Genomic DNA, 27,797 nt, shown 5'->3' with positions numbered 1-27,797 from the left:
ACAGGAGGGATGATGGAAAGAAAGGATAGGATAGGAAAGGAAAGGAGATGAAGGAAAAGTGGGAGTGAGGGCGGTAAAGCAAAGGGGTAATGGTGGGGAGGAAGAGTGATAGAGGAGGAGAGAGAAAGAGAGGATTTGCGACGTTGCCGGCATGCAGCCAGTGACGGCAAGCCGCTGCCGCGTAATCGTAGTCGTATTCGTATTCCTAGAGCAAACACGAGGCCGCAGGATCTCCGGCGGGCCGACGGCCAATGAAGTGGGGTGGGGCGCGCGCGCACGAACGCGCGCGCGACCAACTCGAGTGCTGGGTCGTGACTAGGAGGAGGATGAGATGAGAAGGGTAAAAGAGAGAGAAACGAGAGAGGAATGGAAAGAGGAAAGAGACTCGGGAAGATCGACGAGGAAGAGAGAGGCGGGCAAGACGGAAGGCGGCAACGGGTGGCACACGCATCGCGAGCGTGGCTGTGGCTGCCTCTTCTCTTTTCGCGTCTATGTGTGTACAAGGAGGTATAGGTTATGTGGTTTGTGCGTGTGAGCGTCGGTACGTTACACCTGCGGGCGCGGCACGGTGGATCGTGTGGGCGCGGTGGTGTCATCTCTCGGCGATCTGCAGAGTGACCTACCCACCCCCACCGACAAGTTCCGTTCCGTTCCGTTCTTCTTCGGAGGCACGTAAAGCCTAAACGAACCTCCACACAGCACACTACATTCTCCCTCTATCTCTTTTTCTCTTTCTTTCTTTCCCTCCTCAGCCCTCTGGAACTTTGCTATCGGCGTACCGCCAACTTCCCCTTTCGTGCCTCAACACCCCACTATTTCTACCGCTCGACTCGGCTTCACCGAATGTCCACTTCGTTTCGTACCGAATGAGCGAGAAAAAGAGAAAAGGAGGGAGAGAGAAAGAGTGAGTAGCACGGTGGGGGCGGGAAAGGAGAAATCGCGGCAGGGAGGGCACGAAAGAAGGCAGAGGGCGAGGACAGAGATACTGCCCCACAACGCTCTCTTGCTTTCCTGCCTCTTCGTTCACGGTCACACCCGCAGCGGTGCTCATCCTTCATAAGTATATAAATTTATTCAAAGATTCTCTAAACATGGTATTTACTTAACTGATATTCGAACATATCCTTCGATTATAATTTTAAATATTTTCTTTTCAATCAGTCAGTCTACATATCTTTATAATATTTCTAATAACTTATGCATACGAAATCCTCTTAAATCGAAAGTAGATTTGTAATAAAATCTAGTGAAATCCGTAATGAAAAACTTCATCAATGTTACACTGAGAAATTGTAAGAAAAACTCGGGAATTCTAAAATCATTAAGAAAAAAAATGAATTTCAAGAAAAAGAAATTAAACAAATGCTTATTTCATGTTGAAATAATTCCAATGAATGTTGCAATCTAAATAAAAACAACAGGATAAACAGAATGTCTAAAAAATTAATACGACAAGTAGTGAGATGAGAAACACTGAGGGTACAATATCAGACCGGCTCCACCTAGCATAGGGTGAACGGGTCGGAGGCCGTTGGTTCCTCATAGAGTCGCTCTCTTCTTATTATTATTACAGGAACGCGCGCGCAGCAGCGCGCACACGAGCGTCGTCGCACGCACGCACGCCATGACGTACGCATGCGCCGATAGCACTGCACTCTGGAGTAGGAGTTGGAGGAGAAGTAAAAGGAAAAGGGGAAGGGGTCTGAGGGATAGACGGAATAGTGGTAGGGATGAAAACAGGTTGACTCAGTCGCGCGCGCGCGCACGCGTGAGAGAGGCATCGTGCTGACCATGCTGAAGAGTGGGAGGCAATAGTACTCTGTTAAGTTCTTATGGTGGGAGAAAATTACAGCGCAAGAGGAGAAGGAGGAGAAGGAGGAAGAGAAGGAGGAGACGAAGGAGCTGGAAGGAAAGAAGAAACGAAATAGTTGGAGCGAAAGGGGCAAGCATGGGCCGGCAGTCGCGTTGCCGCGCTTACTACTCGCCTTACCACGGATTATCATTATCTCATTATTCCTGCCTTGCGATGGCCTCTCTTTCTCCCCTCCCCTCTCCCTTTTTCTTTTTTTTCTTTTCCAGACGACTCTTTTCCAAACTGACCGTTCCGATCGCGATATTGCCTGCATCCACGTATCTATGCCTCGGACGTTTTACTTCGATCTCAAGAAAACTCGATGTTGAATGGTCGATCTTCAAATGAACAAATTGAAATGATCGCATACATGCATCGAGGATAAAAGCAAATGATAATTATGAACTCTTGACACTTTTTATTTTCTTCTCTTCTTTTCTTATAATTCACGATAAAACTTCCATGCATCGTTAATTTCATCTTTTGGTATGTCAGGCTTCATAGGTATGTAAGTTGTAAGTACTTACATCATACTTTCCATTTCCCATAGAACAACGTTTTCTTATCTTTTTCAACGACGAAAACAGTATTCTTTCGCTATTAATGCGAAATTAAAATAATATTTATTGTAATATCCTGATGCGTAACGATGTAAATGTACTGTAAGTCGGTAACGATCAGAAGATAAAATTTTACGACGCATGTTTGCGTGCTGTAACTTTCCTTTGTCCCCTATTGTTTGTGTCCGAACACTATCGTACTATGTTCTTTTGCGTCTGCAATAGCTTATATCAGCAAGTTCGCTGGATCTCTCTTATGTCGTATGAGATACGTGGTTATTATTCATCAATTAGATAACGACTGCATTGAACGTTCGTATTGTTACGCGTTCTCCTATCTTTATCATTCTTATTGTAATTATGTTTTTATCCATTTGTAAATGGTTACTCTAATGAACAGATAAAAAGATTAAGGTTTATAAACGTATAATAATGATTTAAGCGACTATCAATCAATATCATAGAGTAATCGTTTCTCTAATCAACAAATAACGTAATTAAAGTAAAAATTTTCTGAAGAAACAAAAATTTCAATTGAAATAAAATTTAATTTATAAACGCCAAGATTCGAAGATTTTTATTCTATAAATTTTTAAATTCTCTTTTCCTATTGAGCACGATAGAAACCTCGTGATGGTCGTCGTGATTCACGCATTATCGATAAATTAAAGCGTCAGTGGCATTCGTACTGCGCGTGGAACGTTGCGAAAGCGACTTTCTTAACTCGAGTCCGACTACTATACTATATAAGATGATGAGTCTTTCATTACGACGAAACATTGTAAGAAATTTTCAAAGAATAATAAATTACGTGTTTTTAAAAATATGAAAATCTAAAAATGAAAATGTTATTTAAACTTAATAAACGCTATCAATTTTACTAAAAAAAGAAATAATAATAATAATAATAATAATAATAATAATAATGATGATAATAAAAAATATCTCAAAAAATCCTGAAAGGTCTCGGCGGCCCTTAATTCCAAACATATCAAGATAAAAAAAGTATGCACAAACGACACTATACAAGAAACGTATAATCTGCGATGTTTCGTTCCCCGTTCTTTTCTCTTTTCTTTGAAGTTAGCATTCGCGTGGATCGCACTTTGCACGATCGACGAGTAGACTCAGAGAAGGAGTCTCGCAGGACTCTTTTCTCTCTTTCTCTCTCTTTTTCTCGTCGACGTACGAGGGCATAATTCAATGGTGCACAGGCTCGCATCCTGGCGTGCGAGACACACGGGACAAAGTGGATTTACGCAGTCTCGAAGTATTTATCGACTGGTCCTCAATGACCGGTTCGTACCATTAGCTTTACGAGAGAAAGAAGAACGAACGGAAAGGAAAGAGGTATCAGGGGGGTAGGAAGGATAATATGTCTTTGCGAGGCTGAGGCTGAGGCCGATTCGACCAAACGAACGAAAGAACGCATCGAGTTTTGACCCGAGGACGACGAAGACCACGACGACGACGACGACGACGACGACGACGACGACGACAACGATGACGATGGGAATGCCGACCGCCATATTCATTAAATCATTCGAGATCGCTCATATAGAACGAGCGAGTGCAAGGCGCAATTACCGTCCATTCTACAGCACCTCGACTTCGTCCTCCTCTACCTTCTTAATCTTATTTTCTCTTTTTAGTTTCCTCCTCTATTACTACCTACTCTCACCCTTTCCACTATCCCTCGATTTCTTATTCTTTGGTGGATTCCACGAAGGACAAGAAGAAACTCGATCTTGAGGGTCCACTTTCCGTGCGAATCCACCACCCTCGCGAATCTTCCTTCGCGACAGCACGTGTCTCTTATGATCCGATCCAATTTCAAGATTGCAATTTTCCTACCTGAATCCTTTATTCTTTTCATGTCACGTTTGCAATGATCTTATTCCATTATTTTTCAAATTTAAAATACATATGTAATATATATGTATTTACGCATATATCTATTTTATAATATACTTTTTATTGTAAATACAATTTATTCGAATTATTTTTATATATATTATCATATTTTGGAATTTATTATTTTTAAAATCATATTCTGAAATTTAAAGAGTTCATTAAAAACAATCTATGCGATCGAATCAAATATAAGATATTATTCGTTGCAAAATTAATGAGAGCAAAGTAAGTCGAATTATGTCGCGAAAGCGGAAGTATTAATAAAGTTAATTGGAGTAGATCGAGAGAGAAGTCTGTGCGACGAACTCGTCGAACTCGTGAGTCTCTCTCTCTTTCTCTCTCTCTTTCTCTTTAAACGTTCAGATTACGACCCCTGCACCTCCTTTTTTCTCTCTCTTTCAGTCGCAAACGACGTACTGCGACCTGCGATGTCGAAGTGCATCCGGTAGACGCCTTAATGGACTTGCACATACTTATGTATGTAGTAATCCATATGTATACATGCGTACAAACACAAGCATAAGAAAAACACACATAAGAACGTCATCGATAACGATTCAGAATACTTATTAGAACGTTTAAATTTCTTTACTCAACTACTAATTTAAAAAGAATTATTTAATAATAATAAAAGGATACAATAAGTTCATGTAACGATATAAACGATAAGAATGTTATGGTAATTGGAAAATTTCATAAAGTTAGATAGGTCTTTCCGAACTAACATAAAAGAACATCGACGATCGGTAACGACACGAAGAGTAAAGAGGGTTAAATCGTGCGATGTGTCAGACTGGTATAGAAGGAGAACAACAAATACGTCTCCAATCCAGAACCCGCATGCTCGATCGGAAGATTACCACACCTACTGTTGGTGCATGCGCGATCACGCGCCTTTTACCTGTCATCCGTGAGTAATAATCTTGTAAAGGTACGCTGCACCGCGTGTGGATTATATAGAAGGTTGCTGAAGAGGGTGGGGGGTGTAGTCCAAGTAAAGAAGAAGGAGGAAAAGAAGGAGGAGGAGGAGGAGAAAGAAGACGAACAAGATGAAGAAGAAGAAGCAGAAGAAGAAGAAGAAGAAGAAGAAAGGATCAACAACCTGCGGGCACTCCTCTCTCCTGGCTTGGAAGGTAGAATTCTCCTCCGGCGAAAGCAATGAACTATGCTGACAACGGCAGATCTATCCGCGCCTTTACTCGGTACCTTTCCTATGGCGTACATCGCACATACCTATAGACTAGGTATTTCTACCAACCTTCCATACCTAACGGTCGCACAAGAAACTTCAGCCATTATTGCGGTGATTGCCGGTGGTACCTGTTAACGCGTAGCCACGCAGATATCTGTAGCTACTGCCACCATGATCGGCATCGAGAATAGACAAGGTTAATGCCACTCAGAGAGAGGATTGAAAGGATCAAAGTTATATACATATACGTATCTTAGTTTATCGGCCACACCCAATCAAAGAAATCGAGATCGGACGAGATTTTTCTATTATTGAAAAACGAATGTTTTGTATCTATATAAATAATGTAAGTATTTATGTAAGTATTTCGAAACGAAGGATCGTTCATCCGTTATACTTATATCAGAAAACAGTATTTAATGGACAAGGAAGTGAAGTTCAATCTAAATGTATTCAATACATTCTTAGATATATTAATGATATGCGAATAAAAATTCTAACGAAGTAATAGAATTTGTCTTCTTTCGCATCGAATCACACTTATTATTCTTTTATTGGAGAAAATATTTCTTATGTTAATTTTTTCAAGATTTATTGTTGGATATAAAGTTTCTTATAGGAAAGTAAAATATTTTATTATACGATAAAATAGCATGGATATAAGGAAAGAAGGAAGGAAGAAGGTTGAGCTCCCCTGAACACGAAGGGTGCATAGCCCGACACGGTATTACGCGTATCCTATCCGTATGGGTCTCCCGTATACGCAGAGTTCGTCTCCGACATCCACCGACAAAACTTACACAGCTGTTTCCTATCTTTTACTCTTGTTCTCTGTAGTGGTTGTTACTTTCGTCCCCTTAAACGAAATGGGCCTATTCCCCTTCTATTTCATCTAGCACACCCCACTATCCAAACCCTTAAACAGGAAGAGCCTAAGAGAGAAGGACTTGAACTTTCTAAACAGCTTCCGTGTCTCGTCCAACTAACTCTTCCTTCGAAGAAAATATTACCAAGATTTTCATCCTTCGAAATCGTCCATTAGCCTAATTTTATATACAAACATGATCAATCTTCGATTAATTTTATAATTTTATAAATTAATTTTATATTTATCTTCGATATTTCATTATAAATAAGCCACATTAATTTATTATCAACTCTTAACAAATGTTGCACATTTATAACTTTATTACTAACCTAAGATCAATACAGTTAAAAAATATATTTATATGTTAGAAAACATTTTTTGTCTATAGGAAGGTTAAGAGTTTACTGTAACACGCATAACGCAAAATGTTAAAAAGAACCTTGACGCTAAAGATTAATAATCAATCAACTAAAGATATGCAAAAGAATAAAGTTCATATTTCTCATGAAATTATCGAAGATTTGAAACGATCGAGGCAAAGAGGAAACCAAGTGAACTAGAGAAGATGATCTAACGGTACGAATGCTTTTAAATCCTTCTAGCTCCCTACTCTCGTTGAGAGGCCATCCCCTTTTGCTTCAAGTCACACCCTCGGTTACCGTCCTCGTGCAGCTGTGCCTTTAGAAAGCATGAAAACATCTCATCGTGTAGCTAACATTGAAAAAGGACAATCTCTTATTAACTTTCATTCAAGTATTATTCGATAATAAAATATCACAGCAAATGCAAACAAATCCTACACTTAAAGATTATTTATTTTTCTTATACAATGAACAAATTTCAACAACATATTATCTATGAGTAATTAATATCATTTTTAACAAAAATCATTTTCATTGCATATAATAAAAGTTACTATGTTTTGAAGAATCTTTAAGAACATTATATCGTCTATGTTTAGCCAAAAGTCATTAACTAACATTTATGCTGATCTGAGTTATTGCACATCAAACAAATTTTTAATGATAAAAATCAGGTTTGGGTAAAGTATACTTTTTGTTAATACTTTCACGCACTAATATTGTTGTTTTATGTGGACTAAGGCTCACTTTACTAATTGTTAATAAAGTTTTAAACAATGTAAGCTTCATAAGTTATTTTGGGCGAAAAGTGTAGTTAGTGATTTTTGGCTGAACATAAACAACATAATATTTAATTAACAATTATTTTTTATCTGTCGAAAAGATCGAACAATTTTGTTTTCTCGATACTTCAAACGATGATGATAATCGTTCAAAATTCTAAGCATTTGTGTACTTTCTTACTTACTAAAGAAAAAAATACAAGATTTAAGGAGAACGTAACGAGAAAGACGCAAGAAAAGTGATCAAGCTTCTTCTTCGTTGGTAGGGAAACGCGTGGCTCGCCCGTTGCTCAAAATAAACTTGCTTATATCTCTCTCGACGAGCGATAAAGCATCGACGGTATGCATAAATTCTAACGATAAGACCGGATATTTGGAAAGAACGTTGACTATCGTTTGTAAAGAGAATATTGTCAGCCCAATAAACACGTTTCGTTCTTTGAATATGGTTCGTGCGAGAAACACGAAAGATAGAATGAAGGAAAAAAAAAGAAAAAGAAAAAATATAAGATAAGAAAGAAAACCCACACGTTTCTTCTTCATTTGACGTTTCTCCTCTTTTTTTCTCTTCCTGTTAATCGTATTCAGAGTCAAAAGCGATAATTTGTCCGACTGTGAGCGCATATAAGCGAGCAATTATTGTTCAACGTGTTTCTCGAGCGTAATTTTCAAATCCTGCTCTTTACTTTCGTAAACGAAAGAGAAAGAAAGAAAAAGAGAGAGAGAGAGAGAGAGAGAAAGAGAGAGAGAAAAGGATAGAAATATGGTATTCGAAGGAAGCTTTTTTGCAAGAGAGTTTTTGAATAGGAAGAAGAATACTAGTTTCGCGTTACGCGTGTACGGTACTGGCCATTGGGAGGTGCAAACTTTCTTTGCTTACCATAGGATACTATGTACCTGCCAACGTGTAATTCGTTTAATAGTATTCTTTCCCTGCTCCCTCCATCTCTTATTCTCTCTCTTTCTATCTCTCTATACCCTTACCATTGTATGTACGTTCGTCTAACCATTCTCCAGCGCTCTGTGTAAGAGTTAATTACCTGTTACACACTTCGCAGAGTAGAAAATGTCAGTTTCGAATCTCTATTTACGTACGTACGTATATATCTAGATACATACATACATCGAGCGAGAAAACTACACCTTGTAATATTTTTTTCAAAGTATCACATAAATGTATTAATTGTATTCGTTGACTTGCTAAATTTGGGATTATTCTTAAACGTCATAGATTAAAGAGGGAACAAGAAATAAGCTTAATTATTAAATAAAAATTTTCAAAATCTTTGATAGAAAGAAAATAAAGAACAAAGAAAAAAGAAACAAGACGTAAAGTAATTTTTAAAGGACGATAGGAACAATCTTGCCCTCTCAGTCAATCACTCTCTCTTTCTCTCGGAAAATGGGTCAACGGGAGCCCAAAGTTGAGCGTCGCTGAAGACAAACCATGTTTGTGGTGCGATTAGTATCCTGAAAGAGACTCGCGTACTATTCCTCTCGCGCACGTCGGCCGTGCGTCAGCCGTTACCTCCGCCACTGCCTACGCCACTGCCTCCGCCACTGCCTCCACCATCCCTCCGATGACGATGAAGAGGATCCAGAAAGACAGAGACAGAAACAGAGACAGACTCGAGCGCGACAAGCAACCGGCGACCTTGCCGACCAGTTGTCTTCACTCCGATCAACTAATTAATGCCGTAATGTCGTTCGTACGCCGAGAATTCAACGTCACTGCGACCATCGTGACGATCAACTATTGTTTCTTTTTTCTTTTCTTTTCTTTTCTTTACTTATAAAAAACCGTTTAAAATTCCTAGGTATGCATATTTTACGTCAAAAATTACGTTGCACTTTTCCAATCCATCTAATGTCGCGTAACAATTCATACGGATTTCTATAATTTCGCTTATCTTTGTAACAAAAAAAACTAATAATTTTTTGATTTATATACACAAAAATGATTCAAGTAAATTATTGACAACTATGAATATATGATAACTATTTCGAATATCGAAAACCTGAATTTAAGAGCTAGAGATACATATTTTTGTTTTTTCGATAAAACTTTCGTTAAAATACAACAAAATTAATTTTCGTGTTCATAATTAGTTTTGTTAAAGTTTAAATGTCTTGCAATTATGATAAAAAATATAAACAAAAAGATATTACGCTATTCCATATTAGGTATATTTATCCTATATATTTTTATATATTTATTAATTGCAAAATTAATAAGCATTATTGATTAAACGCAATTTACGTCGACAAAAGATTGGATAATCAAAAAGTTTGAATTTTTCTAGATCATTTCTTAAGAATGTTTTTTAAGTCAATCCACTAAAATGATTAAACCTCAAGAAAATTAACATTCCTGTCTCGTTAATTACTTTAATTACGAGTGTTGATCCATCGCGCGATCTTCGACATTACGTAGTTGAATAGTTGAATGCACGTGCTTCATGTGGTCACGAACTTCGCAATGAGAAAATCAGATGAAAATCTTTTATCTAATACATCGTCTTTAAAAGAAGCAACTATCTAGCTTTCAAAAACCTTTTTGTCGTGATCAAGATCAGGTAAGTCCTAATCGCATCCGTTAATATTTATATTAAATTTAGTTAGAAGTTACATTGTAGAATTTAGTAGAAGTTACATTGAACATTTGGATTCTGTTCAATTCGAAGGTAAAAAATCTGTCTCTTTTATAATTTTAATATTAAATTAAATCTTAACGTAAATCCAAATTTCAATTTAAATGAAATTATCATGTATACTGATTTGATGTTCTCATCTTTTATGTAAACGGGAAAAAGAAAGTATTTGCTTAAAGTAGAGGATTGCGTCGTTCGTTCTCACTTTGAGACGACAAAATGGCATTAACAAAGAGCACCGTAATATCAAGTACACCTCGATAATGGAGATTTTGAACTCGCCTCTCGTCGTCTGTAAATAATTGAATTTCGTAAACTGTAGAGCCGAGTTTTTCACTCACGAGGGCATGCTGCTTCGTATCGATCGATACGTCTCTTTTCTTGTTAAGGCTCGACAAGTCGATCGGTACGACGCCGCGCACCGACGACGACATCGGCTTTGCTCGCGTGAACGGAAACGTTCAATCATCGTCGCGGATGCGCGCGAAAACGTTACGCGAGTAACGAAAAGTACGCCTAATCTTCCTTTTCTCTTTCCATCTTTCTATCTTCATTATTCTTACCTTACTAAACTTTACAAAAGTGACAACATTTATTATTGCGACGATGATAAGATTTAATATGAGTATATTTAATCGCATTCGTCAAAATTTAAATTAAATTTTAACTCGAAATTAATGGACATTTTCTGTTAAGTTAGACGCTACAAAATCTTTCTTTTTCATAATTTTAATATTAAATTAAATCTCAATCTACATGAAAATATACATTGTGATTTATACCAAATATTTTTCCTTATCTTTTAGATTAATCTACAGCGTGTAAGAAAAAAACATTAAATAAAAAATCGTACTTGTTATAAATTTACACTTGTTATACTTTACAAGAAGATGTAGTCTATGCTAATACTTTTGTACGACATTGGATTGAAGTACCATAATTCGTGAGTGACTTAAATAAAAATTCTGATTAAATATATTTTTTTCCTATTCATTATATATTACATAAACGTATTTCTATCAACATCATAATAAAAGATGAATTTTTTTGTGACTTATACAATTTTAGCAATAACCGACCGACTGACAAGTACAGTGAAAAGGAAAAGTATAAATGTATAAAAGAAAAAAACATCAACGAGACATGTAAATGTATCATACATTTGCCACGATGTAGAATTATTAAATAAAAGAAAAGAAAGAAAACAATTTAAGAGAATTTAACGACACAGATCGTGGTCGACCTTTCAAAGCTTCTTTTCGGTTCACCCATAGACATTGCTCTCTAAAAGCCGTAAAATGACTTCTCAAAGAACGTTCTCTTTCTCTGTGAGAAAAACGAATCATTATCCGCGACTCGCTCGTTACACATTTTACGACGTAGTAAATATACGACGACGACAACTACGATTTTACAATGTTAAGAATTTCTTTTTCACTAAGAGATTCACAGGATACATGAATTCTACGTAAAGATGTTTTCTTAGATCGATTAAATTCCTCGATTATTAAAGAACGGAGAAGAAAAACGATTCGTTGTTAAAAAGGAAATAATTTGATAGCAATGAGTTAACAAGTATTATAACAAACAGTTAAATAGTTACATATTCCGTTTGATATTCGATAGAAATCGAAGAGTAAACTCGAAGTTTGATGTTTCTCCCTCTTTCGATAAGTAAGTGTTCATCGACGATGCGCGTGCACTATCTCTACTCGCAAGTATGACCTGAGAGAGAGACCATGGCTCGAGGCGTTTGCATGGTTAGTCCGGAATATCGTGGTATAGATATAGAAAACATTCTCGTTCCACATTGCTACTCGCCGCCTCTCTTCGGACGGTACTCGAACGTCCGTGAGAGAGCAGAAAGGAATGCAAGGAAAGAGGAAGACAGAAAACCAAAGAGAGAGAGAGAAGAAAGAGTCTCGTGCGCGTAAAGGACGATTATGGGGACGTGAAAAAATAGGCATGGACGAAGAAGAGGATCGGGGATAAAGAATGAATGCTCCTGAAGACGCTACTTTAGTGAAAAGAACAAGGAAAGATATATTGGCAGACACCTAATTTCAGTCTACTTCAAGGCTACCTGTGTCTTCATTGACCGCTACCTTGAATTAGTCGTCTCGACGACCCAAACCTTGAACGCTCTTTTTCTTTGGTAGAAAAGAATAGAAAAAGAGGTAAATACGTAATTGTCAGAGAAAAGAAAGGAAGAAAAATGAATAAAGAATATCACGGTTTATAATTTTTGACAGCGAAGTTTACTGTTGAGTTAACGTTGAACAGAGACGAGCGAGATAGATAAAACGTTCTTTATAAAGAAATAATAAAAAGAAGAAATAGTAAAAAAAGAAAAATATAAAAAAAGATAAAAGCAAACTAATTTTAATGGCGAACATAAGATGGAGTCTTCAACGTTGCGTATACTGTTTGAAAATATAAACGACTAGCTCGCTTGCTTGAAGATTTCTGTACGCCATTAAAATGTAGAACAAAAGAAATAGAACGAAATAAATCCTGCTTCTAACATCGTATTAGTTATGTATGTGTATATTATACATAAGTATATTATAAATGTGTGAGAAAGCAGTACTTGCATGAACCGATGTTACACTCGCGATAACATAAGACTCAAAATTGACCCCGCTAGCGTTCATGATTTTACAAAGAAATTAACGCCTCTCTCTCTCTCTCTTTCTCTCTTTCTTTATCTCTGTTCTCTCTGTTTTCTATCTTCCGTCGACGTATAAACACTTTCATCGTGGAACGAAAAATATTTCATAAATCATGGAGAAAAAAGGCAAAGTATAAAGTTTCTTACGAATTTAAATCATTTTAAGTTATATATAGATAATCCCATTTAAATTACCCGTTACACTCTACCATATTGAAAATAATTGCATAAAAATAATGCAAATAATAACGAAATGTCATGATATTTTTCATCATATTTTGTTGGGAATAATTTAGATGAAAAAAAAGGCGGAAGAGGTAAGTCGAATAGTTTGTCTTATAATAACTCCGGAGCAACTATTCGCAGCGTATCAACGCGAGAACTCGCATTACGCAATTCGCAGGTTACTCGGTTACTTTCTATCCGAGAAGCGACTGCCCTGCTCTCTCCTTCGATTCTTCTGGAAGCAAGGTTAAAGCCGAAGTATATACCTTCGCTTTACCGTAAAACCGAGTTCGTGATTGCTGCATCTGTTCCTTTCGAAATATGTATTTAAATATACCTTCTAATATTCATCGAGAATCTCTGACTAAATATATTCGACATATTAACAAATATTTTGTCGATTTCAAATTTCAATAATTAAATATAAAAATATTTTTGATTGAGACATAATAGAATCGATGATTTACATATTATATTATGATATTTAATTACGTCACTAATTATGCTAACTGAATAATTTGTTAAATATAAACCTGCTTGATGTTGACCTATTGAAAATAACATTGCGATCGATAGCTCTCGAGAAACTCTCGAAGTCAAAGATAACAGATATAGTAATTCTCTTTGAGTCGAAAAATTTGAGAGAGGTATCATTGGCGAACGACAGGAAGTATTAGTACAGGTAGCTTATAGGTTTGGTGCAAGGAATAGATTTGGTCGCTTATAGAAATATAGTCAGTGTGGTAAGACGAGAGAAAAAGAGAGGTGGATGACGCGAGTGAATGAGAAAGGGAGAAAAAAAAGAGACAAAGACACAGGAAGGGAGAGGGAGAGAGAAGGAAGGAGAAGGAGAGGGGAGAGGGAGAGAGAGAGAGCCCACCGGTGTGTACCGCCTCTCGTGTCTGCAGTGTCGTCCTGCAATAACCGTTCGCTCTTTGTCCGCTCAGCTGCCTCCTGCTCTTCTATGGTTCTCAACCTGTTTTCTCGATTAGAACGGCACAAATTCGTCGCAATAGAATGACAATTTGTTTCTAACTAATGTAAAACTCACGGTGATTCTCTTGAATTTATCACGATTAACACATCAAATCCCGTTACCGATAAAACTGAACACTTTATTCAATATCTACAAATAATTTATTTCATAATATTTATAAAATGACGATTATTGATAATAAAAATAATTAAATATGTCAATTAAATAAAAAATGTCAAAATATTCGATTTCGGAAGACATTAAAAGTATTATGGATCAATTTATATTGTGTCGTATAATAATTCATTGAACGTTTTTAAAATGCGCTTTTTTTTAAATATCCGTTCAGAAATAAATTTGGGAGAAATGGTACGTGAGAGGTCCATTAAAATTTGTATTTTACCGTCGTATTTATCGTCGCCCAACTTTGTTATCGTTTGCACGGTCAATGATCTTAAAAACTTTACATAGATATCGTCTGGTCAATCGCAGAACGCGAGGAATCGCATTATTATCCCTCGTCGTCTTAATTCACATTAATGAGCGTCTCTCTCTCTCTCCCTCTTTCTTTCTTCCTCCTTCCTTCTCTCATTTCAGTACCAACATAAGAAAAAAAAAATATACTATGCTTCGCATAGCTATGAATTTTTACAATTATAAAATATATGCATTATGCTTAGCAACCAAGGCAAGACCTTGAAGTATCCAGACGCGATAACGATTACGATAAACGATAGCAAAACAAGCTCGAAATATATAATTTGCGATTGTGAAATTGTATAGATATATATGTATATATAAGTATATGCATACTTATACTTCTAACAATATTTAGTCACATTCTTATTCTCTCTTCGAACAAAGTATTGAATTTAAAACTAATTCACGAGATAACGATAAAAAGGTCACTGTTACTGCGTTGAAACGATAACAATTTATCATTATCTTGGTAATGAAATAAAATAAAATTTTATCAATATGATCGTTTTCAATAATAATCCAACGCTTGAATTGCTAATTGTAAATCCAACATTTTAATGAAAAGAAAAGAAAAAAGGGGAAAAAATCTCATCAAATCATAATTTGACGTAACGTATTAATTATAATAAGCGTTCGAATTCGATTAATTAAATGTATTATTAAATCACTAGAAATTATAATTACAAAATTGTCGAGGAAAGCAACGATGACAGGATGTAAACGGTAAGAAAAAAAGAAAAATAGAGAGAGAGAGAGAGAGAGAGAGAGAGGAGGAGAAAGAAAAAGAGAGGTGTGAGATGGTCAGTATCGAGCGACCCATTCCGACGTTCCATCCCTTTACCCCTCTACTTCTACTTCTTATTTCTTGGCCTTCACTCCTCCTCAAATTCAAGGCCCTTACACTACTTTTCAACCAACAACGCTACCACCCCCAGCCACCATCGCCCTCTTTCCACAGCCAATGTTTCTCGTCACAAAGTAATCTCGGTAATTACGATAAGCTACTCTAATCCATTAAATTTGACTAACAACAAAGCACGATAGTGATCATCGCGTATATTCAAGGTTTTTCTTTTAATACATTACATCCAATATGACATAAATGTGTGTGTTTATGTGTGTTTAAGTGTGATAATCATACATAAATGCTTTAAGTAAATGATAAAATGTCTATGAAGGAGCTCCACATAATTATTGATAAATTAATAAAGATAATTCAATTTTGTCCTTGTTAAAACTCTCATTACAAAAATGTTTTTAATGCGTATCTCTTAATTATACAACATTATGCTTTATTGATTTGAAAAAATTACACAAAATAGAAGAAAAAAGAGAGAGAGCGTCAAGTAAATTATTCTAAAAACAACAATGTTTTCGATAGCAAAAAAAAAAACATTCGGTAGAAATTGGCACTTCGGTTTGTCGGCGTGAGTAAGTCCTCGAGGATGCTAATTGTTTGCGAATGACGCGTGCGTACCAAAAATAGAATGCACCAAAATATTTTGGTCGCAGACGAATCGGTAAATAGCACTCGGACTTACGATTTTGTTACTCGACGGACAAATTTTTATCATTTCCATTTTATATCACATCTTTTACTTTTATAACTCTCTCTCCTTTAAATAAATACGATACCTTTTGTATTTTCTATCACGAAACATTTAGTATTTGTAGAAATAAATAGTGTGAAGTGGATGTAGATATTTAAAAACCTCTTCGCGAACATAAATCGTACATTTCTAACATGTGTAGATCTCGTCGATATTCAAGTGATTTCACTTTACTCGATCATAGATAAATCCTAATCGATTACCACTCACTATCTGTTTATCGAATCGACGACAACGATTATTAAATTAACGACGAGTATTTTTTTTTTCAAGTACAATCAACTGGCTAAAAAATCGAGCTGCGTAACGAGCGTCATTGACCCTTGACACCATCGATATCGTAACAGACTTCCACAGAGCGATATGTTCAACATTCTATCAAGAACTATATAGACATTTGCGAAATAATAAGTCTAATTTGATGATTTTATCAAGTTATAAGCGTTACCAAGTTAGATGATATTTAGCTTACTCTTGTCGATCATCGTTCGCATATTCTGAGTTAAAATTACAAAAAAAAAATATATATATATATAAGTATATGCATACAGGGGGTCTAACATATCCATACAATGGATCCAAAATTCTTGAATAATATTAAACAATTTTGGGAACTTCTCAAATTAACTTTCTTCCAATTTTAAAACTATTAATACTAAAAAGCCTCAAAACAAAAAATAATTAATTTTACAAATAATCTGTCAATTTTAGCCCATTTTGTAGATGCGTGTTACAAGTTCATTAAATCAAAATATTACTTTGTAATTTTCTAAATGAATCTTTAGAAAGCGAACGATAACTAAAAATAGTCTAAAAGTATAAGCAAATATCTCGTATGTTTCGAAATAATAACAATACGCATAGCCCAAACTTACAGCACAGTAATATTCTAATATCCAAGCACAGTAAATCCAACGGTGGCTTAGCCCGTTACTCCATTCTCTACGGTTACATCATACTATCTAGCTATAGATGCTCTGCCATTACTATTGAATCAATAAATACCTGATCATGTCAAACCCATTTGTCAACTAACTATGTCGACTTATAAATTTATCGAAGTAATCCTCTAATTCACAGAGGACGTATTTCTTTGAATATTTCAATGTAAAGAAACAGAATGATATAAATCAAACGTTAAATGTATAATAAAAAAGAGTATATTTCATGAAACAATAATATTTTCAAAAACAATCAATTTATGACTTGAGCGTCACTGTTAGCAGCCCTCGTGCGCTAAACACTTCGATTCGACAACACTCTTCGACCACCCTTTTCGCTTACTACCTTACCGATGAACGGAACGTTCTATAGGGTCGAGTCAGTGCTTTCTAACATGTGAATCATATACATAGCGGATCAAACTTTACCTGAGCATGAAACATTGCTACAACTGCCAGATATTTGTAATCCACCCTTTCCATAGTATTTAACATTATTTCTTATAGTGAACGCTAAATACTTCATATACAAAAATAAAGTTTTCTTTTGAAACTTCAAAAGATAAATTCTAAAACGACGTAGCAGAAAATAACATTAACAACAAAATTTAATAATCAAAATAAAGAAGAAGAATAGGAAATAGAAGAATTAATAAATCTCGTTTTCTTTTATAAGTCATATCAAAGTTTGAGAATTCGAAACTATTTCAAAGAAAAGCTTTCGCAACGTCGTCACACAAAAGACTATAAATGTAGCTATCGATAGTAGAACGAAAACATAGGAGTTATCGTTTTCAATTCGAATGAGTATTACTCAAGTTTTTTGGTAAGAGAAACACTAGCGAAACTCGTTGCCACGGTACGCACATTGGATCGATCAGATCTTTGTGTCGATACGACCAGAGGGTCAAAAATAAGAAAACGTAAAGACGAATGTCCATGTCGGAACAATTCTTTTTTCTTTTTTTCTGACATAAAACGAATTTAAATAAAAAACGATCAAACAAATTTATTGCTACTATTAGAAGAAAAACAAATTTTTGTAATTAAAAAAATAATAAAAAAGAAATAAAAAAGATAAAACATTCAAGATCGGTATCCACCCCTACGTTTACGAATGTCCCAATATCCTACGACGAATAAAAGCTCCCGGTGATCGGCCTCGAAAGACAGTGTCGCTTCAACGCTCGGCACCTTTCGGTGAACGTGCAAAACCTTTAAAAAGTGCAATAGTAAGAGAAAGAGAGAGAGAGAGAGAGAAAGAGAGAGAGAGAGAGAAAGAGAAAGAGAGAGAGAGAGAGAGAAAGAGAGAGAGAGAGAAAGAGAAAGAGAGTCCCTCCTGTTGAAATCGAGATGTAGTATGGAGGAGACGTAAGAAGATGTTATTGAGAACCCCTGAAGGAATACTCAGCTGTAGCTCTAATGCGCGAGGAGGTATATAAGAGGAGGAGAAGAGGGACGAAGAGGTGGCAACAGCGCGGCGCTCGACGGACGGGTGGCATTGCTTCCAACGTACACGCACAAGAGTGAGCGCGCGAGCAGAGTGCAAAGAGAAAGAAAGAGAGAGAGAAAGAGAGAGAGAGAGAGAGATGGAGAGAGAGAGAAAGGAAGAAAAAATGAAAAGGATTAAGGAGGGGGTGGCGAGAAGAGTGGGGAAAGTTCGCGCAGAGTGCGCTCGTGCGCACGAGAGGGAGCAAGAAAGAAAGAGAAAGAAAGATAGAGATAGATAGAGGAGTGGTGCGTGCACTAAAGTCGAATGCAAGTGTGCATCGCGTGAAATGCACCACGTACACGCACACACGTTTCCCTTCTCCTCCACTTCCGACTTCTCCGGTAGGCATCTCCACGCATAAACAGCGAGTCTGTACCAATTGGTAAGCTATCCCGTCGACGTCGACGACGAGGACGACAACGACGACGACGACACCTACGAGTCTGGCATCTGGCTCGAGCGATCGAATGGCTTTTGTGTACTGGGACAGCATCGAGTCACGAAGAATCTCGGCGCCGGCTCAACGAACCATCTCTCTCTCCCTCTTTCTCTTTCTTTCTTTCTTTCTCTCGCTCTCTCTTTCTCACTCACTCACTCACTCTCTCAAGAGACCACCTTCTTCTAGACATACTCCGAAAATGTATCTGAATTTTGTTTGTACAATGTTTTCGTTATCTTCTTTTCTTGATACACTTTAGGTTCTAAACTCTTGATTCCATTTTAACACATTTATGTGTATATACAACTATACATATACATATAAATATATATATATATATATGCACGTCCAGAAGCGAATTAGAATACTTATGAGTTATGATGCAGTATGTACTAGGTCGATGGTGAAATTGATAAAGAGCGGATGTCGATTCATCCCGTAGAAATCTTTACTAAAGCGGTTAACAGAGCAAATAAAACGTTTGACCAACCGGATGATAGTTCGATCTATAAGAACAAGTTTACACATGGTGTGTGAACGTTGTGAATGTATGAGAAAGCATCGAACTTATAAATCTTTGGACTCGTGAGTTCAATTACCATAAATGATTTACTTTCCGCGATTCTTCGAATCTGAAAATATTCTTATATAGCAAATATATAAATTCGATGGAACATAAAAGTCTTTTCAATATTAAAAAAAGCTACGTAACCAAGAACTTTTACGTACCCAATTTCGCGTACGTTCATCGTATAATCCATAGGTTATTGTGTCGAACGGAGAAAGTCACTCGATGTGGCAGTCGCAATAAGAAGCAAAAAGGAAGGTAGATGTAAGGACGTATGTAAGTACGTGTGAATACATGCATATACATGTACATATTACACATTTGAAGAGCTCGTTCACCGATGCGGACCATACGTTGTGCAACCTTCGTTAATGTTACTAATCCCGAAAAAAGGAAAGAAAGACTTGTTTCTCTATTGTCGTCGTAACAGAAGGAACTTTTCTTATTAACCTCAGAAATAATTACATTGAGATATTATTAAATTGGCAATATCTAAGTTATTTCGCATAAAAGTCTCACTCGATTTGATGACAAATTAAGAATGACCGTTTCGTTTGATAGATTCGTCAATTTCGACTGTAGTATTTGCCTGTACGAATGAACAAAATATAAATGATAATATTAAAAATATTATTTCTCTCTATTTCTAATACGGCATATATATTATCATCGATCGATGTCTCATTAATTACAACAAGTTGTATAAGGTTTGTGACTATACGTGCAACTGATCGAAGCCAATGAAGAACGTATTCGGCATTCGAGACGACAATTGCATTATTATTCCGACAATACTCTTCCTTCCTTTCTTAGATTCTCTGTTACCGGTTTAACATTGTCAAGCATGACAAAGAACTCACACCGAATGATGCGAATTCGTAAAGTAACTTTGATTGTCCTGCGAGGAATGAAAATCGGTTCGTGCGATTAGCTTCGATTGTATCAGTTAAATAATCCATTTGATTTTCTTTCACATTGATTCGATGATGAATTCGTAATGAATGTTTGAATATTTTTTTCAAAATATTTTTCTATCGTCTAGTGTGAGATTTGGTCTACCCTCATCGGACTCGTTGAAAAGTATGCTTTCTAAGAACACTAATAATCCTTCGAAAAAGGGTTGCACTGGCTCGAGAAGAGAAACAAAAAGAGAAAAAAAGAAAAGAGAACCGAAAATTTCTAGTGTATTTCTTACGACACCTGGTGCTGACAAATATCGTAGGAACCAGTAAAGTCTAACGGAACGAGTCCGTATATTCTAGAGAACGAAGAGATAGAGGAAAAGAAAGAAGGGGTGGGGTGAGGGAAGGAAAAAGGAGGGAAAGAAAGAAAGATAAAAAGAGAGAAAAGAAACTTTTCCGGAGATACTGTATTCGTTGGCGTACGGCCCATCTAACTGGAACGTGACCAGTAACTTAAGTGTCGCTCATTACGTGCGAGTCCAGAACCGAGTCACACGTGTTCATGTGTGGCGCACAAACAAAATGAAATCTACCTATCCCATTAGATTTGACTTGGAAAGACGGAAGTTAAAAATGTTTTCTTTGGAAAATAGATGATTCTTTAGCGCTAACATTATCATTGCAATGAACTGCTTATTAGACACAGCGAAAGTTAAAAGAAAATTTGTGAACAATGTATTTATTATTCATAATCGAACTAAGTAAGAATATTCTAAATTTCATGATCGAATAGATTCTCTAACCGTTGATGACTCCAGTTACCAAACGTAATCTCTGCTAATTATAACATGTTTCAGTATATAACAGGAACACGTACAAGGGCTACGAGTAAAAAGGATTCCAGCTCGGAATAGCAAAGTGGATAAGACCGCTGCCTGCATCAAAGTTGATCTTCTTCTCAATTCGACATTAAATAATGCAGTTAAAAAATCGATATAATACTTATAAAGTATTTCAACAAAAGTACCGAGAAAGAGAAGAAGAAGAAGAAGAAGAAAGATGAGAAAAATAAAGGAATCTGGTCAGAGCAAAAGGGGAATCGCTTAGGGCGTTCAAACGGCATGCGTCATTCTCTCGGAATGTAACACCCTGCCTTCTGTCGAAATGTAAACGTACCCTATCATGCGAATCGTGTTTTACTACGTTTCAATAATATTCTTGTAAAAATTATTAAAATATTTCTACTTTATTATTTGCATATATTTATAAAAAAAAGAAAAGAAAAAATTAATTTCAATCTTATTGTTTTCATTTTTTTCCCTCTTTTGTATACATACTTTGAGAAAATGCTTTACAAGATTTACTTTGTAACCTGTTAAACAAAAATATTTTTATTGTCCCATCTTTTTACAGAAAATATACAGTCCCCAGCAGATTTTTCTCAAAATAATAAAGCATGACTGAGAAGCGGTTAAACGAAGATAAGCATAAAACAGATCAGGACGACTTTGAGAAAATCAAGAAAAGCTAGAGAAAGTGGCTCCCAAGAAATAAAGAATTCTTTTCTTTCCGATTATTGTATTGGGTCTACTTCAGTGGTCAAAGTGATCGATGATGACAAAGCAAAATAAGAATTGAAAATAAAGAAGAAAAAGGTAAGGAAAATTAAGCAAATACCAGTCGATAAGGGTTGAATGCACCCAACACGAACTTGACTTTGATCGTACAAATAACTAGAACATTTTTATTACAAATAATGCATCTTACAAAAGGAACAAATTTGGGTAAAAATTTTGTAGGAAAAAATACAGCGAAATAAATAGGTCAATGAATTAATTAAAAATTTAGGAAAATATGAAATTGGACTGCGATTTGTTTAACTAAAAACTTTTTATTACATACTAACAAGCCTACCCAACAATGAAATGCGATTTCGAGAACTCGTATGGGTGCTTTTGCCAAGGTAGTTTAGAAGTAAGGGAGAAACGAATGATTCTTCGAACAATTCCTGGAACGATGCCTACATTTCGAGTCTTTTGTTACCATGCTTTCGAGTGAATGGAGCAGCGAGACCAAGAAAAAGGACAGAAAGAGAAAGAGAAACAGAAAAAAAAAGAGAGTCCTGTTGGTTACTTTTCGAGGATCACGCGCGTCCCGTCGTAAGCATTCTCGAGGGACATCGATTCGAGTTCAAAGGGTAGTCGCGCTTCTTAAGCTAATCCGAAACGCTTTTGCTCGTGTGAAATCGTAACGCCGAAGTCGGGATAAAAAAGAACATTTATAGGAGATAAAAGAAATGAGAATTAGTTGTACTCAAGATGTTCGACACAAAGGACAGATAATATGTACAAGAGAAAGAAAGACAAAAATGCAAGAGAGAAGGAAAGATCATTCAATCTAATGCTATACTTTTCGACGAGAAAGATAACATCTGAAAGATAATCTCGTCCTTGATTGGACACGATTCTTCGTAAATTTAAGAACACGAGTTACTAGTATATGTGTTTTTTTATTTGATTCGTATTCAATGATCGGTGCAATAACTGCGTCAAAAAAAGAAGAAAAAAAGAAAGAAAATGAAAACGAAAACACAACGTTAATAAACTTTTCTGCGTCTTTCACCACGAAGCTATTTCAATTTTCAAACGATACTCTCCTCGTTCTACGCTAAGAATGAAAACCGAAACGATTTTATTCCCTTTGAATGTGAATTTATGCACTCGCGCGGCTGTATTTAAAACTATTAAACGCGAAACGGTCATAAAACCGACTGGACGTCATAAAAAATATTACCTTTCGCCGGTACGTTCATGGCACGCTTCGAAAAGGAACGATTTTAAACTCTTGAAGGAAAAAAATATTTTACTGAAATTATTATATTTTCTTTTTTCTTCTTCTTCTTTTTCCTGTTTTCTGGTCCTACTTCGTTGAACGTAAAAGTAAAAAAATCATAGAAAAACGTAAGATAATTTGGAATTAAACGAATTAAGATTTGGACCGATCGTTTTATCGTAAATACGAGTCGCCAAATAATATCGAAGGATCATATCGATGATAAAATTGAACGGAAATAAGAGGAAGCTCCCTCAATTTGTCTTGCTTCCATTTAGCAAACCGCATTCTCTCTCTCTCTCTCTCTCTTTCTCTTTTTCTTTCTCTTGCTGTCTCGTCTCGCCTGTTGAGATTGTCCTTGATTCAAAAATCTTTTACCAACCAGCAACTATGTATTTCTTCAAAGCAGGTAACTACAGACCGTCTCCTGCGATCGAGCGACCTAAGGTAGACAGACGAATTAAAGACGCAACTCTCTCTCTCTCTCTCACTCTTCTCTTTGGAGGAGAAAAATAAGGTATAAAAGTCTGATTAACGTCTTTGATACACCATCTTGGGTGGTCAAGAAGGTAACAATTTCCAAGCTTTTGGAATTTCAAGAATGAACGTATTACAAACACGCTAAGTATTATTTCTTCTAACAAATAGTTATTTCGATTCGATAAAAATGATTTCTTTAAAGAATCTTATATACGTACTATATATCCTACAAATTCTTTCTTATTAGTAAAAAATCCAACTGCTCTTCTTTATTTTCCTTAATTTTTTTCAATCGAACGAAAGATATTGATGAAAGCATGAAAACTCGTGGGAGGAGTCATAGTGTTTCTACTCATAGATTCGAGGACACGGAGGTACTTTGTCATTGCTTCGATCACAGCCTTGAGTAAAAAAAAGAGAGAGAGAGAGAGAAAAGAAAGAGAGGGAAAGATCCTGCGAATCGAATACAAGGCAATCTGCATTTCACCTTTTTTTTCGCAAGGAAGTTGTTGTTCTCTTAGGAAGGTGTCGAGTTTAACAGAGTTTTCTCTTTCAAATTCGAGTCACTTCGAGTGCGACGTAGAATTTTAAAAGAAAGGTAAAAGGTGAGAGGAGAATCGAATAAAACACGAAGTCGACTTAAGCCGATTGATTCTTCCTTTAAGTGTCAAGGTTAGATCGTATGACTCGAAGGAACAAAATCTTCGAGATGCACGTTCCGACCTTACGGCACGCTCCCAATTGTCACCGAAGAAATTCATACGAAGAAATATTTTCTAAATCAATCTCGATTAGAGAATAATTTTCACTCGATCATCGTCGTAAATTTAAAATGTAATTTATATTAAATATCAATTATCAAAACGTCTGAAGAAGAAAATAAAAACTATATGGCAAAATAAAGCTATTCTTCCGATTCGTCATAAATATGAAATGTTATACAACTTACTTGACGAGTATATTCTCATCATGTCAGATTATCAAAACTGCCGATCGCGAATTTGACGCGAACGACGAAGAGGACCCGCCCACACTTTGCATAATCGTTCCCCGACATAGGAGTTACATGAATGCATACATAGGATCAAGTGAAAAATAAAAACAAAAGTAGAAATGTTGCTGACGATCGGAAAAGTTAAAGTAGCATATACAAATTTCAACTACGCTTCTATCAATGATTGAATTCAATCTGCATTCATCTGCATTGAAGTAGCATTAATTAATTACTTCGTTATCGGCTATGTCCGATCATGTGTTTTCCGTGAGAACCCTGGTCTTTCTCGATCTTTAGCTTGAATGTCGATTTTTGTGCACGGCACGTGATGCAAATCTTGAATCTATCTCCTTTCTCATTCTCTCTCTCTCTCTTTCTCAGTTTCTTTCTTTCTCTCTCACACACATTATAGAGACTACGAATGTGTTAGAGCATATACATGGACAGCATCTTTCAGCCTTTTCTCTAGATGTCCTGCCAACTTGTCGTCCAAGGTGAGCAGACCTATTTGGCGAAGGAACTTCTCGCACTCCACCTCTCTTTCTGTTTCTTATACAAGTTACGAGTAGGTGGAACGAACCGGCCTCTTTCTTTCCTTCTTCTCACCTTTCTTTCTTTCCCTTCTCTCGTTCGTCTCTCCATTCCGTTTTCCTTGCGCGTCCCCAAGCGATACGAAAAAATCGGTAAGTCGACGAGAATCGAGATCTTCTCGTTGGCGAACTCTCTCGGTCGTATGAAAAAACGACAGATCGATCTTGTCACATTAATTTCTTGCCACTTTCAAACGCCTAATAAGTCAACGTATGTGCGTATTTTAAGAACGAGTAGACGAACGCGTGGGTGGCATGCACGTTTCCTTTTTCATTTCGTTTGATATTATTTCTAAGGGTTTCTCATCTTAATCTTTTTCACAACGATGGAAACCTTACGTTTCAAAATCTTTCTATCTTTTGGAAAATAATTCGCTAATTCATAGAAAATATTTTCTATAATTGTAAATAGTATTAAAAACAAAATTAGTGTATAAATCAAGACGATAAAGACGCATCTAAATTGAAATTCATTCGAAAATGTAGCATACTTTGTATCGAAGATAAAAACTTCGATTCTTATCGTTTCGATTTCTCGACAGGAAACAACGATTCCAAGAAGATTGCATGATAAAAAGGTGTTCAAGGTGTGGTGTCGATTGAGAAGCACTGCTCTCACGAACTTGCTCTGGTGCAACGTTCAGCATGTGAGTCATTCTCTCTCTCTTTTCTCGAAGTAAAGTTGGATAAGAATGAACGAGAACAAATAATCTTATGTCCGTTTCATCGTGGACACCTTCGGTGGTAGATGACTGACAGAAAGAGAAAGAAAGAGAGAGAGAGAGAGAGAGAGAGAGAGATAGGAGAGAGAGAGGAGAGCAAAAGAAGAAGGGTCGATTGAGAATCCCTGTCGGCAATCCAGCCAATCCTATTCTTCGCTTCGCGAGATGTTGCAGCTCTGACACGTGTTATCCGCGACACCAGACAGCTTTGAATAAGAATGAACGTGGACGAGTAACAAGAGAGTGATTTTACGAGTGTAGAGGAGAGTCGAGACGATGTCAACGCAAACGCCGGAAGCATAAACGAGCGTGTAAATAGTAAACCTTGCCAACAAATATTATTCTCGAGTTTGCTGCCCAAACTTCAGCTGATTTCTATAGAAATACCATTCCTTCAATTTGATCTCTAAACAAAACATTTTCGATAAATTAGAAATGAACTTTACTCATCTTATTCTATATACTCTCGATTTTCATAAGGATTCAAAGAAGAAGAAGAAGAAGAAAAAGAAGGAGAAGAAGAAGAAGAATAGAGAGATAAAAGACAATCAAAAGAGATACAAAAAAATGCTGAAGAATCGTTGTTCGAAAGAATCTCCTATATCGCAATCGAGTATTCTCGACGGAAATCATGGTTCCCACAGCTTTCCCCTCTAGACTCGTGCCCGTTCGCACTTTTCGTTCTTCGACGAGAACCGTAACGTCGCGTCAGGATTATGTTACTTCAATTAAATGAACGAGGAATATAGTGCTACTTATAACGTTTTTACACATGCACCCACATATGTAAATGTATGTAAGTATATTGTAAATGTATTATATTTATTATACAAAAAGATACCGTCAAAACTTACTTCAACGTTATAATGATTTCTTGCAAAAATGAAATTCTATTTTAAGCAATACCTATTCTGTAAATAGTTTATCCGATCGATCGAAAAAACATATCGCGCGACACGAGACTTCCTTCCTACTTCCAATTTATTAATAAACATTCGAACGTCACGCGATTTGCAAAACAAATTTACCTTATATATACATATGTGTATAAAATAATAGTACAATGTTTATGCCAAGAATCATTAACCGCGTTATATATTGTCCCCGGCATTTACTCAATATCGGTCTACGTATTGTCGAATACGAGTTTGTACAACGAAACAGAGTCCACTTACGACTTATGTCTACGTAAATATCATGACATTGAAAAACGCGTAGCCAATCTAGTTTACGATCTCATCAACGTATGTAATTTTAGTCTTCAATTCAATCATTTATAAATTAATTATTCTTGTACTGTGTATAGAAAGAAAAAGTTGACATTAAAACTGAAAAAAAGAAGGTATCATCCTTCTTATTCCACTAACGTAATTTTAAATTCTCTCATATTTTTCCACCATTAATCGATCCATAATTCATGAACCTATGGAATTTTTCCGAATTTTTTAACATCCAAAATTCGTGACAAAAACATTCAGAAGCTCCTCCTATCCTAAGATTGTCCTTTTATTTATCTCTACTTTTGTATCGTAAAAGCTTCGTTGTGCTGTCCATTACTTTCTTCTTTCTTTTTCTTTTTCATCAACCTTTTAGTATTATTACTTTTACAAAAAGCAAAGTGCATGCATGTAATTTCTTTATCCTAGCAAGAAGTTGAATAAATGTTAAACGAATAACGAATTAAGAATATTGTA

The 27,797-nt window shown here is 36.1% G+C and overlaps 2 protein-coding genes and 2 long non-coding RNA genes across 10 annotated transcripts in view; 2 read left to right on the top strand and 2 right to left on the bottom strand.

Moving 5' to 3' along the window:
• LOC122521255 overlaps positions 1-2,745 on the bottom strand; it is a 48,492-nt gene extending 45,747 nt beyond the window's left edge. Inside the window, exon 1 of the mRNA XM_043641832.1 lies at positions 2,380-2,745. Within this exon, the coding sequence (XP_043497767.1) occupies positions 2,380-2,400 (21 nt within the window). The 5' untranslated portion in view covers positions 2,401-2,745. The remainder of the gene's footprint in view (positions 1-2,379) is intronic.
• Positions 1-27,797, bottom strand: part of LOC122521253 (neurogenic protein mastermind-like) — a 161,768-nt gene that overhangs the window by 130,283 nt on the left and 3,688 nt on the right. The window lies entirely within an intron of this gene.
• LOC122521257 lies at positions 107-25,968 on the top strand. Of its 2 annotated transcripts, XR_006304709.1 has the most exons (4): positions 122-1,060; positions 21,343-21,651; positions 21,899-22,140; positions 25,924-25,968. It is a non-coding gene; the product is annotated as an uncharacterized LOC122521257 (long non-coding RNA). The 2 variants fall into 2 exon arrangements; XR_006304708.1 differs by lacking the exons at positions 21,343-21,651; positions 21,899-22,140; positions 25,924-25,968 and adding an exon at positions 1,574-1,857 and having other exon boundaries at positions 107-1,060.
• Positions 10,884-11,389, top strand: LOC122521258. The gene is made up of 2 exons (XR_006304710.1): positions 10,884-11,124; positions 11,250-11,389. It is a non-coding gene; the product is annotated as an uncharacterized LOC122521258 (long non-coding RNA).

Source organism: Polistes fuscatus, unplaced genomic scaffold, assembly GCF_010416935.1.
Source record: "Polistes fuscatus isolate 324 unplaced genomic scaffold, CU_Pfus_HIC Scaffold4, whole genome shotgun sequence".
NCBI lineage: Eukaryota > Metazoa > Arthropoda > Insecta > Hymenoptera > Vespidae > Polistes > Polistes fuscatus.
Note: the sequence above shows the minus strand (reverse complement) of the source record. Positions and strands in the feature narration are given on the sequence as shown.